The 13989-nt window shown below is 49.9% G+C and overlaps 2 protein-coding genes across 6 annotated transcripts in view; one reads left to right on the plus strand and one right to left on the minus strand.

Moving 5' to 3' along the window:
• The first annotated feature begins 845 nt into the window (after window positions 1–845).
• Window positions 846–8626, plus strand: DNASE1L3 (deoxyribonuclease 1 like 3). Its single transcript, XM_035546503.1, has 8 exons — window positions 846–977; window positions 2053–2141; window positions 2500–2592; window positions 2731–2843; window positions 3214–3326; window positions 4035–4192; window positions 4916–5012; window positions 5259–8626. Exons 1-8 carry the CDS (start codon window positions 846–848, stop codon window positions 5385–5387), a joined length of 924 nt encoding a protein of 307 aa, XP_035402396.1. The 3' UTR covers window positions 5388–8626.
• Window positions 8627–11600: 2974 nt separating this feature from the next.
• FLNB (filamin B) overlaps window positions 11601–13989 on the minus strand; it is a 72249-nt gene continuing 69860 nt past the window's right edge. For all 5 annotated transcript variants that reach the window (XM_035546501.2, XM_035546499.2, XM_035546500.2 and 2 more), the window contains one exon: window positions 11601–13426. In XM_035546501.2, coding sequence (XP_035402394.1) covers window positions 13239–13426 — 188 coding nt within the window. In that variant the 3' untranslated portion in view covers window positions 11601–13238. The remainder of the gene's footprint in view (window positions 13427–13989) is intronic.

Consider the following 13989-nt stretch of genomic DNA (forward strand, 5'->3'; position numbering starts at 1 on the left):
TTGGGGCTGTGGGGCTTTCTCAGGAAAAGCAGAGAGGATGTGAAAGCACGCTATCAACCGAGAGAAAATTCCAGAATGCATAACACCATCTGGCCTGACTTCTTGTTATACCTCCTTTCCCATCCACTGTGCAGCACGGGTCTGAGCCACATGCAGGCTCCTTGGGCCAGCAGCCCAGGACTGCTGTTTGCTGGGGACACTTGGCTGGGAGATTTTGGGGCTGGGGCCATCACGTACCTGCCCGTTACTGGGCTGGGATGGCTGAGCCAGGGCGAAGAAGCAGAACAAAACATGGGCACAGTCAAAACCTCCATGTTCAGGGTATCCCACCACCATTCCCTCTCACCGGAGCTTTTGGTGCCCACCATTAGCGCCCTTCAGGCATCCCCATCTCCCCACCGCTGCCTCCTAGACCCGTTCACCACCCACCCCCTCCACCTCCTGCTCCTCCAGGTTCACCCAGGGAGCCTGGTCCTGACCCAGGGTGGCCCCAGCTGGTGGCCAGGGCTGGTGGGCACCCCACGGCGGGTGCCTCCCCACCAGGAGGGGTGCTGGGGGCCGGCAGAGCAGTTGCCTCTCTGGGACACAGAGGCCAGCTCAGAAAAGTGGGTTGTCCCCAAAGGGCAGAAGTTCAAAGTCTCAGTGCTGCCTTGGGAGATGGAAGTGAGGGAAAGGAGGAAATGGCAATTCCTGTTCGTGCTTTTGATTGACAAAACTGAGCGTGCGTTTTGACCTCTCAGCTGGCTGCAGGGGGACGGATGCACAAACACACACGCACATGCACACACACGTGTATATATTTATAGGCACACTCCCAGCGGCTCATTTTGTCCGAGGCCCTGAAGATGTTGCTCTTCGTCTTGTTCTCGCTCTTCTATTTCAGCCCATCTCTGAGCCTAAAAATCTGCTCCTTCAATGTGAGGTCTTTCGGAGAGACAAAAATAGGCAGACCTGAAGTCATGGATGTCGTGGTAAAGGTACGTTCATTTGCCTGGGGGAAACAGATGTGGAGCTTTGCAGGGGCTTCTTATCCGCATAATCTCGCACTTTATTTATTCATACTTGAATTTCAAGTAAAAGAATGAGTGAATAATTGAAACCATTTATACCGTTAGAGTGAAAATCAAGCCTGCAGTTGAGCAGGGCATTCACAGTTATTTTAGCTTGCGTGAGAGTATAACAGAAACAGCATTTGCTATTTCCTTTGGAAATTGAGTTAGGAAAAGAATGAAAATTTTTGTGCGCAGTAAAAATAGCTTTTGCTTTGAATCCACAGAGCTTTGTTTTGCGATACATTATTTACCTTGCTCATGTGCTAATTATTCTGAAATATCCTTGCCTAATTAAATGTATTCTCAAGATAGCAGAGTATCATCTTGGAGTGTGGTGCAAAACTGAAAAACCTGAGTGCTAATTTATTTAAACAAAACCTCACCAACTTGCTAGCTCTGTGGCAGCTGAAGATAACTTTTCCATTCTAGTGGAAGGAGCCAGGTTGCGGACTTGCAGCCTGGAAGCACCATCCGTGACACCACGGTGGCAGAGGACGTGGTGCCGGTGCTCGTAGCATGCCCACGTGCACCAAGCTGCAGCAGGAGGGGCTGCTGCTCTCTGTGCTTTAATCCCGCCGTTGTGAAGAGCTGGAGAAGAGGGGTTTGTTGCAGGGATTAGACCTGCCATTCGGGACTGTCTTTACTATAGTCAGTGCTACATGCAAGATAAAGTAAATGATGGCAGCATATGCATTTGATATGGTTTTAGGGGACGAAAGGGGCTTTTTCTCACAAATATCACCCGCAAAATTTGAACAACAAAACCAGCTCACACTGCAGCCCCAAAAATGCCCTACTCCCAAGTTCCCTCTCCCAGCTCCTGCGTGGGCCGGCAGCAGCACCAAAAGGAGAAGGGCTTTGCTCGAGTTGCTGCCCGCCTCCGGGACCCCGGGGGGCAGCGCTCTGCTCCTTCCACAAAGGACTTCCTTCGCACCAGTAACCACTTCTTTCTAGCCTCTTCCTAATGCTCCAGGCTTGCTTCTGCTCTTTCCTGTTGCAGATCATCTCTCGCTGCGACATCATGCTGCTGATGGAAATAAAGGAAGCCAAGAACAGGACGTGTCCCCTGTTGGTGGAGAAGCTCTCCGGGTAAAACAATGTGTTGTGCCCCTGGGCCAGCACACGTGAGGCATGGGCACTGCGGGAGGGCAGGAGGCCGCGCGGCCAGGCGGGCGTCCCTGTGCTGCACAGACCAGCTCTGACCACAGCCTGGGCTGGATGTTTCTAAGGAAAGCTTAAAAATAAATAAACCTCATAGCAGGCAAGAATTGGGCAGGACACTCAGTCTGTGCCCATCTCTAAGATGATTCTGTCTCCATATCCCCCTCTGAAGCCAGGCAGCCAGTCTCTCACCCGGGGCATAGGCGCTGATGTGAGACCCATGGGACATCAGCTCCTCTGCCTCTGGCAACACGGGAGTGAGCTAAGGCAGCTCCTCTCCTTCCAGCCAGACGAAAGGGCAGGAGGAGGAATACAGCTGCATGGTCAGCGGGCGGCTGGGCAGGAAGACCTACAAGGAGCAGTACGCCTTCATCTACAGGCAAGTGTGCTCGGCAGGGACAGCACGCCCGTCCGTGGCCAGTCCACAGCACGTCACCCTGCCCTCCTGCAGCATGGGGACGGGATGCACATCCAGCGAGCCACGAGCACCTCCAGGAGCTCTGCTATTCCATTGCAGGCAAAATCTGGTATCGGTGAAACAAACCTACCAGTACCCTGACACCCAGCCCGGGGACGAGGATGCCTTCTCCAGAGAGCCCTTCGTTGTCTGGTTCCAGTCACCAAAAACTGGTGGGATGCTCTCAGAAATGTGTCCTTCTGCTGGTGGCGGGGCTGGGGTGGGTAAGGGGCAGTGTCCAAGCCCCCGCCGCAGCACCTGCCCCTCAGCAGCCCCAGGGGCCTGGCAGCTCTGTCCTGCACTGGTGGCACGTGGGTCTGGAGCAGGTTTGCAGCAGCATGGCATGTTCTCACATCCCCAGCTTGGCCTCAGCACTCGTGCTGCAGATGCTGCAATTACCCAGCAAATGCCCTCTGATGTGCAGCCAAAGCAGAAGCTGTTTCTTCTTTCAGAAAACTCTTCTGGCTTCCAAGCCAGTCTCTTTGTGATTCATTGCGTGTTTAACCATTATATTATTTCCTTTTCTTTTGCTTTGTTTTTAAGCTGTCAAAGAGTTTGCTGTAGTCCCTCTGCACACCACACCGGAGATGGCAGTACGGGAGATCGACGAGCTCTATGATGTGTATTTAGACGTAAAACAGCGCTGGGACACCAAGGTTGGTTGCCACATGTGTTACTATAGCAGCTCTGGGACTCATTCACCCCGCACAGTACTCAGAGCCTGACAACCTGAAAACTGTTGACACTGAGCCCCAGATTTTGAGCATCTCTTTGACGTACATTCATTGAGGTCTCCACCTTTTGACCAGTAAATGTGATCCCCAGTAAAACCGCCACACCTCAGAGGGGTGCATTGCCTGCCCCTTCTCTGCCGGCCCCTTCTCTGGCTCCCAGCCAGGCAGGGATGGAGCTGGGAAGTGCAGGGCTCATCCTGAGCAGCACAGCCATCAAAATCAGGAGCTCATTGGTAACTACATTACAGCAGAGGTGCAGAACATCCTCCAGGAAAAGTACCTTTTTTTTTTTTTTTTTCATACTCTTTTCTGCTCTTCCGTTAATGGACTAGCGTGTGCTTCCCTAGGATTGTAAAATATTTAGGTTTTTCTTCTTATGTGGGTCCAGATCAGGGAAACCTCCCCTGACATCAGCAGTGCCTATCCCCCGTGTGCCCCGGGGGTGCCAGCTCGGCACAGGCAGCAGCAGGCTGGGTGCACGGCCCCTGCCAAGCCCCACAGCGCTCCTGAGCACTCGCTGCATGCACTGCAAGGGCCGCTCGTCACCTCTGTGGACCATGGAAACCCTTACTGGTCTTATTTTGAAGATCTATCCTCAGGACTGCCTTTGAAATCCCTCCTGCCTTGCAGAACTTCGTCTTCATGGGGGACTTCAACGCCGGGTGCAGCTACGTTCCCCGGAAGCACTGGAAGAACATCCGGCTGAGGACCTACTCGGAGTTCGCCTGGCTAATTGGTGACAAAAATGACACCACGGTGAAGAGCAGCACAAGCTGCCCATATGACAGGTAAACAGCTCACAGCCCAACCAATCCCTGCACAAAACACTCACATAAAAAAAAAAAAAAAAGTAATGGGAAGGTGTCACTGACTGTCAGACAAAGCAAACTGCGTTGCTTTGGGGATGGATCCGAAATCATCCCATCAGCAGGGAGAGTTGCAGCTGCCCTGCTGCAGAGGGGCCTTGGCGATGCCAGCTTTGTGCCACGGTTTCGTGCTGAGGTTCTTGTTATTGCACTCATAATCTGAAGGGACAAATGCAGAGCCTTGTTCTGCACAGCTGGTGTGAAGCCTCGCCCGGACCCGGCATACGGCAAGTCCTGCTGGGGCAGGCAGCTCCCTCGGCAGGGACAGGGCGTGCAGCAGCTTGCTAGAGCACAGGGGCAGCCAGGACTTCAACCCCTTTAACGAGCGCCTGCATCAAAGCCTGACTTTGGGACACCCCAGTCCTTGGTGGCTTCTGTCTCCAGACTCCTGCTTTGAGCTCTGTGGTGGTTTCGATGCACATCATTGCACGTTGGCTTCCAAGGCCAAGGTATTTGGGTGTCTCGCTGCCAAGGAAAGCAGTCAGACAGCTGTGGCACAAAAGCAGCTGCTGGCATCTCTCCGCAGCCAACCCCAGGTGGGGACAAACCTTTTGTAGCTGTGCCTGGGTGGAGGCCACCTCTCCAGCCACCGGCACGGCTGCCACTGGTTGTGGAACCGGTGCCCCATTCCCTTGCCCCTCACAGGATCGTGGTCAGCGGGGAGCAGCTCAGCCAAGCCGTCATGCCGCACTCCGTCAATATCTTTGATTTCCAGACGGCTTTCCAGATGACCGAGGAGCAGGTAGGCACAGCACAGCCCACGCGGCACCGCCGGGTTCCCCTGGGAGGGCCAACGCGGCGCACCTTGGCCAGCACAGAGCCATCTCCCTGCAGCAGGGAGGTGCAGATACGGGCACAGCTTGGGCCATGCATCCTCCCAAAGTGACACAGCATGCACGTGTCCCCTCCCAGCGCCACCAGAACCCCTCCAAACAGGGCCTGGAAGGCGCGTGGATGCTCCCAGCACCCCTGTGCCCATCCCTTGCAGGCGCTGGGGGTGAGCGACCACTTCCCAGTGGAGTTTGAGTTGAAAGCAAAGGGCGGCTTCTTCGACTGGATAAAATCCAAGTTCTCAAAGAAGAGGAGAGGAAGAAAGAATCGCCAGGCAAACTCATGAGCATGCTGGATCTGCTCACATGGAGTGACAATACAAGGATGCCACCAGGTCTTTCAGCAGACCAGCATCACTATACTCACAGCAAGTGCAATATTTAGCAGGGGAAAAAAAAAAAAAGTTTGTTAAACCAAAAATAAAGTGTGAAGGTGAATTAAACCTTCAGGTTATTTTCCTGATTGTAAGTGCAGCAAAAATAAATCATCTAGAAGCAGCACGCTAGACTTACTGTACCAATTACCCATGTAAAGCAGTAACACAAAATGCTTCCCCGTGCTTTATTTGTAACACCCGAGGGGCAGAGGCCCCCCACACTGGCTCCACTACTCCCTGTCAGCAGCAGAGGGGCTGCAGGACCTTTCTGCATCGTGTTGTGCTTCAGGGCTGCCACCAACAGGATGCAGGGCTGTGCGTGGCACCTTGCAATGTAAAACATGCAAAACGTCGCTGAATTCGACTACTTGGTCGGTCTGTGAAATGCAGAGCGCTCACAGCATCAAGGGCTTGGGGAAAGACAGAAGGAAAAGACAGATGGGCAGACAGCAAGAGTCCCTTCTCGGCGCTGACACAGCCACAAGGCAGCAGCAGTAACACACGGGTGGTCGCACTCCCGTCCCGCTGCCAGGTGCGCCCACCCTTCCTGGCTCACAAGCCTCAGGTGAGAAGTCTTGCAGAGCCTAGGTGAAAGGAGAGCAGGATCAAAATTGCAATTAAAAATCTGATTTCAGCACCCTGACATGGAAGTGAGCTAGCCCCCCCCGAAAAGTCATGGCAGCCAAAAATTCTCCAATAAACCAGATTTTAATGCTGCTTATTTAACCTCAAGGCACAGTGATCTGCTTTCTCAGATCAGCCTCTATTTAGTACAAACCCTGTCGCACAGAAGACATCTGAAATGTGCAAATAATCCAGCAGTTTGTGAGGGCAAATATTCACAGTCCTTAATCCACGCCCCTCATTTTGTCTGCTGACCAGGGGAGGGCTGGCAAACAAGATACTCTTGTAGGGGAGGAAAACAGTTTGGCCTTTGTGAAAACGGCCTGTCTGCGGAGAAAGAATTTGAAGAAAGAAAATAAATCTGGAGGAGATCATGCCAAAAGGGGGACAGCAACAGTCCCAATTTTCAGTAGCAATTAATCTGAAAGTGATACAGCATTTCATAAGCTCCCTTGATTAATGTCCCAGCCAAGGCAAAAGGAAAGAAAGAGCCTGATTTAGAACAAATATTTACATTGGGATTTTTACAGAAATGCCACTGTCTGGCTGACAGCAGCGATGTTTCATGTGAAGGTTGAAATCAATCTAAGTCTCTGGCCTCGCATCTTAGTCCACATGACAGATGCTTTCTGGCTTTCAGAAAGAAGCAATGCACACAGGAACAAAGCTCACTCCAGCAAAGTAATAATGGATATATTCAATCATGAAAAATATGTAAATATGACTAAGCTTTACTGAAAAAGGTTTATCCTTATTTGCAACATCGAACATTATGCTTTAGCCAGCATTTGAGAACAAGAGGCATGCTCAGCTACTAATCGCTGCAGTGGCTGCAGCCTGGGGCATGGTGTTAGCAGATGGCACTCTGTGGATGGCACAGAGGATGAGAATTTGACCTGCAGAGGGACATCTTCTGCAAAGTGCTGCTCCTTTGCACTTTTGGAGGACTCAGAGCAGACAGACAGCATCGCTTCATAAGATTGCAGAGGGGCTGGGAGGTGCCCAAAGCTTGTACGGTCAGTGCAGCAGGTCTCTAGATATATTCCTATGCTTATCCCACACATTCATCAGACAATATTGCAAATATATACATATAAACTTTTAACAGTTTATGCCTTCTCTGAATTTTCCACACCAGGGGATCATTACCCAGTTCTCCCAGCTGCAGAGAGGTTTTTAAATAGTTCAAGCCTCCGGGATCCTGGATGCTCTGCAGCCAGAACAAAGCCCCTCTTTAGATGAAGGAGGCTTCTGGAGCTTTATTTATGACCAAACAGGAGTTTCACGCTAGAAATCAGAAATGGCCCGGGGAGACGTTGTCTTGCGCGAGCCAGGTCTCAGCTGAGGGCTGGGAGAGAAACAAAGAGGCTGTTCTGAGGCTGGAAACTCTCCGCTTCCTCCACGAGGGCCTTGGCCAAGTGCAAACAAAGAGCAGAGGGGGTTCAGCTAAACAAAAGGTGCTGAGCCCTTTGGCCCTGGGCAAGCATCGCCATGCCTCCCCTCGGGTACCAGAGGCTGGGAGAATGGGGAAAGGGGTACTGGTGGCAGGAAGAACAGGGGGACACCAGTACAAATCTGCATGGGGATCTGGCCGTTTGGGGGGCTCTGCATGTGCCCCGGAGCAAACTGGCACAGAACACACTGCAGTTGAAAATGCAGCGCTGGCGGAGCATTAAGAAATGATAAATAAATCATCATCAAACAGAACGTGCTGTTTAACCAACTGGGGTCAGCAGGACTGGGGACTGTCCCCTCTCTGCAGCAGTACAAGCATCCCCAGCTCCAAATTCCTCCAGCACAGCGATACCCACGTGCAGCACAGCCCCTTCTTTGTGTTTACACCCATGTTTGTTTTGCTTTTCCAAAAGTTTAACTGTGCACAAATACAAACAGAAGCAACTCCAGCCTGCACAGCTTCCAACGCTCCTGCTGCTTTCCTGCTCCTGTGGCAAGGGGAGGCCAGCAGCAGGCACTGGCCACCCACCAAAGCCACACCAAACACGGGGTGTGCAGCGAGCCCCCAAGCTGCAGCCCCAAAGCAGGCTGTGCTGTGCAATCACCTCAAAGCAGGCCAGCAGCAGAAATATCAGAGGCAAAGAAATCAGGGAGCCTGCTTTCTTGGTCATTAAAAGCATTTCCACGACCTCTGTAAGCCCCATGCCCATGATAACACCGGTTTCTGCCTTCTGCAAGCCTCTCTCCACCTCTCGCGTGGGGAGCTACGCGTGCAATAAATATTATTATGGCCCCCCCTGGTGGCACCATTATAAATCCCAGTGCCTGTGGTGGCACTGCTACAAATCCCAGTATCTGCGTGGGCCCCGCGCTATCCGGATGCCCATACTGCAGCACCGCCTGCAGACCTGGCATGGGAAGGAGACGCAGCTCTGACCGCAGAACCTCACGGACCTGCATCCCCACACACGCCTCATGCAGCCCCTCCTCACTGACCCTCGAGAGTTGCCCCCAAAATGGCCCTGGTCTCACCATATCTGTAAGCGAGCTGGTCACAAACCCAGGCTGCAGTTGGAAACGCGCTGCGGTGACCATTAGGAAGCCTGCCCTGCCCAGCTGAGGCAGACAGCATCGAGAAGGTGGGATTTTTGGGGGGGTCTTCCTGCTCAGCCCCCCTGCCTTCCTGAGATGCGAGGCCACCTTTTCACCATCTGTCACCTGGTATAAAAGCATGAATGCCCTCTCTGTGCACTCTGGTTGTATATCAGGAAGGAAAAACAAGGTTAAATGCTTCAGGTGTCATTTTAAATATAGCGTCTCAGCTGTCGGCATTTGCACGGTATTTTCTATTAGGCAGAAGGCAGATTTATAGGCGTTAATTTACATATTGGCAAAGGAGATAGAAACCTTCAGTGAAACGTTCTGTAAATGCTGGTAGTTGGACTGGGACCTCCTTTCTGTGCCTCCGAGCTAGGAGGGGGCTTGGCCCCAGCTATTTTCAGTGACGCCAGATGCAAAAATCCCCCAATTCCCCCCAAAATCCTTAGGACATTGCTGTCAGAAAGAAATATCCTCGCAACCTCTCAAAGTAGGGCCAGCTCCTCCACAGGGCTCAGAGGACTCACAGGCTTCAAGCTCAGCATATATGTAAATATTTGCAGTACCAAGGTCCTGCAGAAAGGCAGTTCATCATAGGAAGGAGCTGTCAAACATACCTCTGGGTCCTGCTAAATTATATTTTGCCTATCAATTTTTTTAAAAACTCACATATATTAGCCTTTCATTCGTGTTGTATAAAGAATGCACTTTAAATTCACTCGAATTAATAGCGACACAACCATAAATCCAGCCTGATCTCGTGACATTGCCAGCATTTTTTCTAAGCATGCAATATGAATTCATAGCTCTGGAAACAAACCCTGCAAGCCTGGGAAACGTAGAGAAGCAATGGAAAAGCATTTTCCCAGGCGGCCCCGTGGAAGCAGGAAAGCACACGCAGGATTTCTGGCAGCAGGGCTGTTTCGATGCCCTTCTATGAGAGGGACCTGCTGGTCGGTAACTCAGCTGCAGCCTGTCCTGCTGCTTCTGCCCAGCTCTGTGCCCTGCCCTGCGTTAACAGTCTCACTTCAGCATCCCAGCTGCTGCCAACTGATGCCTGTTTGTACGTAATCTTTCTGGGCAGTCTTTGAAATGCAATTAGGACATGGTTTGTTTCCTTTAAGCAAGACAAGTGCATTAAAGTGCAGTGTAAAAACAACAAAAAAAGGCAAAAATAAAATCAATTCAGTTTTAAATACATTTGGACGCTAAAACTGCCCACAGAATAAAACAACTGGAAATTTCACAATCTTGCTTTCCACAGAATGACAATTAGAGGGGGGAAATGATTACAGGCTTTGCACAATCTGAATAAAAACAGTCCTGCTAAGCAACAGCCCAGTGATCTGCACTGCCGATGCATGTCATGAACACCAGAACAGCTCGATGCTTGTCAGGGGGTGCAGGGAGACCTGTCCTGGACACACGAGGTACTCTGCACAGTCCAAGACCCAGCGCAAGCTCCAGAAAAAATAAGCTAGGTTACCTTTAAAATATAAATGTATATTTAAGTTCCACAGGGCTCTCCTGCTGGTGGCCTGGAGCAGGAGCAGCAGTGCCGCTGGAGGGAGCCGGGCCTTAAGGCGCTGCCGCAGGAAGCCTGAGGTGACTGAGGAAAACACGTCCCCAGGCCAGCAGGCCACAGCAGATGAGAGGCTGTGGAGAAGCCACACTGTGGCACTACACACACATGCTTAAAAACCAGCCAGTCCGCTCAGAAGACTGGAATTAAGCAGATGTGTGGCTGCCTACGGAATTAGGGCCACCTGGTACCTGAGGAGAAACAACGCAAGTCCTGTTTGGACAAGCTCAGAAGAGCCCCCACAAGCCACGCAGCCTGTGCCAGGGCCCTGCCATGCCTTGGGTTTTCCTTTGGGGTTTTCCCCCAAAAGGATGCACGAATTTGGGCCTACATCAGTGGGGTGCCACAGGGCAGTGGGCTTAGAAAGGACGTCCTGTCCAGCTCACCCCGCAGTCCTCCTCCCAGTCTCTCTCCCAGGCAAGACCCCAGGGCATGGCAGGAAGGAGCACGGCGAGAGGCACCGGGACGCCAGTAACCAGGCACACCGACATCCCAGCCCCCCTGCAGCCTGCCTGCCGTGGTGTAACCCCTCAGACAAGCTAATGATCACAGCCCATCAACTTCAGACAACTCTCCTTAATTCCAGTTAATGTGATTAGACCAAGTGGTAACAGGCAAGAGGAGGCCTGACAAGAGCAGGGCGATTGGGTAACACCAGTTACACAGGCACAAGCCTCTCAGGTTTACTCAACCTGACAGCTATATTCAGGCTTTTTTTTTTTTTTCCTTTCAAAATTTTAAATAGGAGCTTCAAGCTGACACAGCACAAAGTTAATGAAACACAATTAACTACAAAAAGGAAACAATCTGATAAACCTTGGGCAGGAAAGTCCTTGGCAGCAGCTGCTGGCCCGCTGCCTCTCGGGTTTCAGTGGTGTTTCCAGTGGGAGCTGTGTTTGGGAAAACATCTGCTGGTTTCCATAGCCGTGTGCTGGAGCCGGCTGGCCTGAGGTGCCACGCCAGGAGCCACCTTCTGCAAACAGCCCCACGGTGCTGCTGGAGAGCACCAGAGAGCTGCATGGGTGCTGCTGGCAGCGATGCAGGAGCAGCCCCACAGCCCCACAAGCACTTCTGCTCTCCAGCTCCGCTGATCCCCCATCACCGCGGTCTGTGCAGAAAGACCTGGCACAACATGGTCACGTCCTGCCACGCTGATGCCGTGGCTTAAGCTTTTGCAATGTTTTGTTTTAGCAACAAAAAAAGTGAGGTTACAGGAAAACATACAATGGCACTGAAGCTAGGCCCAAGTTTTTGGATGCCTCCTGCATGGCTTGTGGTCCAGAGGTCACTCGGCATGTCTGGAGCTGCTACACACTGTAGTTTTGGTTTGGACTTTATGGACTACATATGAAAAGAACCCGGTGTTGTTTTTAACATGCACATTTTAATGAAGCAAACATTTCTATTTAATAAGTTATAAGATACAATTTTACAATCCTGCATTTTATTCCAGTTTATTTTGTTTTCACTTCCTAGTTTACAATGTAGTGAGCATTTCACATTAAGGCACAAAAAAGCACAGTAAAAAAACAAACAACCGTCCTTTATTTCCCAAATCAACTGTGCTCAAGGGTAGTGCATCCACAAGTAACTACAGAACTGTAAGCACGAACTTCTCCATAGGGACAGACAGTGACATTTCAATATGTTTTCAACAAATCCTATCTTCTCCTAATCACAGAGTTAAAGCTCATTTGGAGAGTTTTACTAAAGCCCCAGCAGCTGACAGCAATTCCGATACACACTTGGAAAGTAATATTGAGTAATCCAGGACAAACATATAAGTTACAATGGAAGTTTTCACTCCTTGACCCTAAGCATGAATCCCCCTCACAGCACTAAAGGAAATTTTGGAAGAGATGAGCATGCTTCAGGCACGTCCTTGGACTGAGATATAATAAAACAGTTTGCACCAAAACCAAGGGTTTGTTGGTTCTTATTGCCATTGTGTCAGCACATTTACACACCCACCCGCCCTCCCGCCCACTACCCAAGTACAGATGTGGGTCTCCATGCCCAGGAGGGGTTTGCACCATCTCCCTTATTGCCTGCCCAGCAGCAGCCAGGGAAACTGCTGATCCCTTCGCCATTATACTGCTGTGCTCTGACCTGCGTGGATTTTGGGTCACTCAGATGAGAGCTATGCCTGGCTTGGCAAGCTAGGGACTTTATTTAATGCAGCCAAACTGGGAGTTGTTCTTAAAAAGAAAATAAATCAGTAAGCGTGTTGGGAGTTACCTGTAAAGCAAAGTTTTAGAAATTTCACCAGAATCCCAAGCTAATTAAAAAACGCATTGCTAGCATCACGGCCAAAAAGCTACCTGTATAGATTTACAAAGCATTAACATAAAGGCTGAAAGCTCTCAGGAAATAATTTTAAGTCTGCTTTTGGTCTGCTATAAAAGATAAACTTTTCCTAAATGTAAACCGTTAGCAATGCATTTTCAAAAACATTTTAAATTTGAATGGTAAAGCCACTTTTAGTAGCCTTTTATTATGTTAAGCATTAAAATTGATCAAGTATACAAAGGCACCTATTACAGTACCAGTTTTATCTCATTTCTTTACAGAAAAGAATTTGAACTGGGGACAGCCCAAGTCATGTTCCATAACTAAAATGTAAAGTCTCCAGTCAAATAAAATCAGTAGTTAAGATACCCAATTACAAAGACAAATTCCAGTTTTCAATTAACATCTAAAGTCTTTAACATCCACAAGGGAAATTAGTGTCTAGTTATCCACATGATTCTCCAAACATTGACAGTGACCTGGACAGTACTGCAAAGGTACAATTTGAAGAGGATATTAAATAGATTTACATTATGTTGATAAGTAGAAGAGAAGTGAAATGCTTGTAAAAACAAAGTTACAGAATTTACTTCTGAGCGTATTGAAATGTGAGCCGTGTGTATCTAGATACTGCATTTTGCAACAGGACTGCACCCAGTATAACTCTACATCTGAATTGCAAACACACAGACTGACTCGGATGTGGGTTGGGATTAAGGAACAGTGATATGGAAAGGACTCCCAGGAATGTGCTCGTCGCCCCACTTCACCGCCAGGACGTAGTCACCCCTCTCCTTGACGACGTAGGTCACATTGTACTGATGGCTGCCCAAATGCTTGATGGATACTTCTTCGCACGGTATTGTAGGCCCGTGGACACCGACTAACAACATATTTGAACCTAAAGCAAAATAACAGACTGTTAGCATTCATAAGCTTAAACAAACAAGCGTGACGACTGTACCACAACATTAGCTCCATAATATTACCACAAGATTTTGTTATTTTAATTTACAATTCAGAGCAGTAATCTGAGGTATGGCTAAGGTAGTTTGGTTTACGAGGGAATTTTATTTAAAAATCCTCAATCTCATAGAGGCAAGGGTCTATTTGTGCACTTTGCTGGACCTGACACGCTACCATTATCTAATTACAGCACAGGAGAGATTAACGCTGTGAAAGCAAGCAGGCACTGCCTCTCAGGTACTTCCTTAGAAGTCAGCAGCAGAGACCAGCAAGCACAGCTGGCCTGTCATCTGCCCACCACAACACCTGCAGGTGGTGATCAGCACTCAGCTTATGGGAACATCTTGCACTACAGGCTGCGATGCACCAAGAGGGATGCTTAAGCTTAGCAACCTGCCTGTTCTCATGCCATAACCCCATTTTTCTTTCAGGTGCTCCTGGCTAAGAAAAGCCATTTGGAGAGGACGTGGAATCTTTATAGCCTCTTAAGATTGATTT

The sequence above is a fragment of the Cygnus atratus genome, chromosome 10 (assembly GCF_013377495.2).
Source record: "Cygnus atratus isolate AKBS03 ecotype Queensland, Australia chromosome 10, CAtr_DNAZoo_HiC_assembly, whole genome shotgun sequence".
Taxonomy (NCBI): Eukaryota; Metazoa; Chordata; class Aves; order Anseriformes; family Anatidae; genus Cygnus; species Cygnus atratus.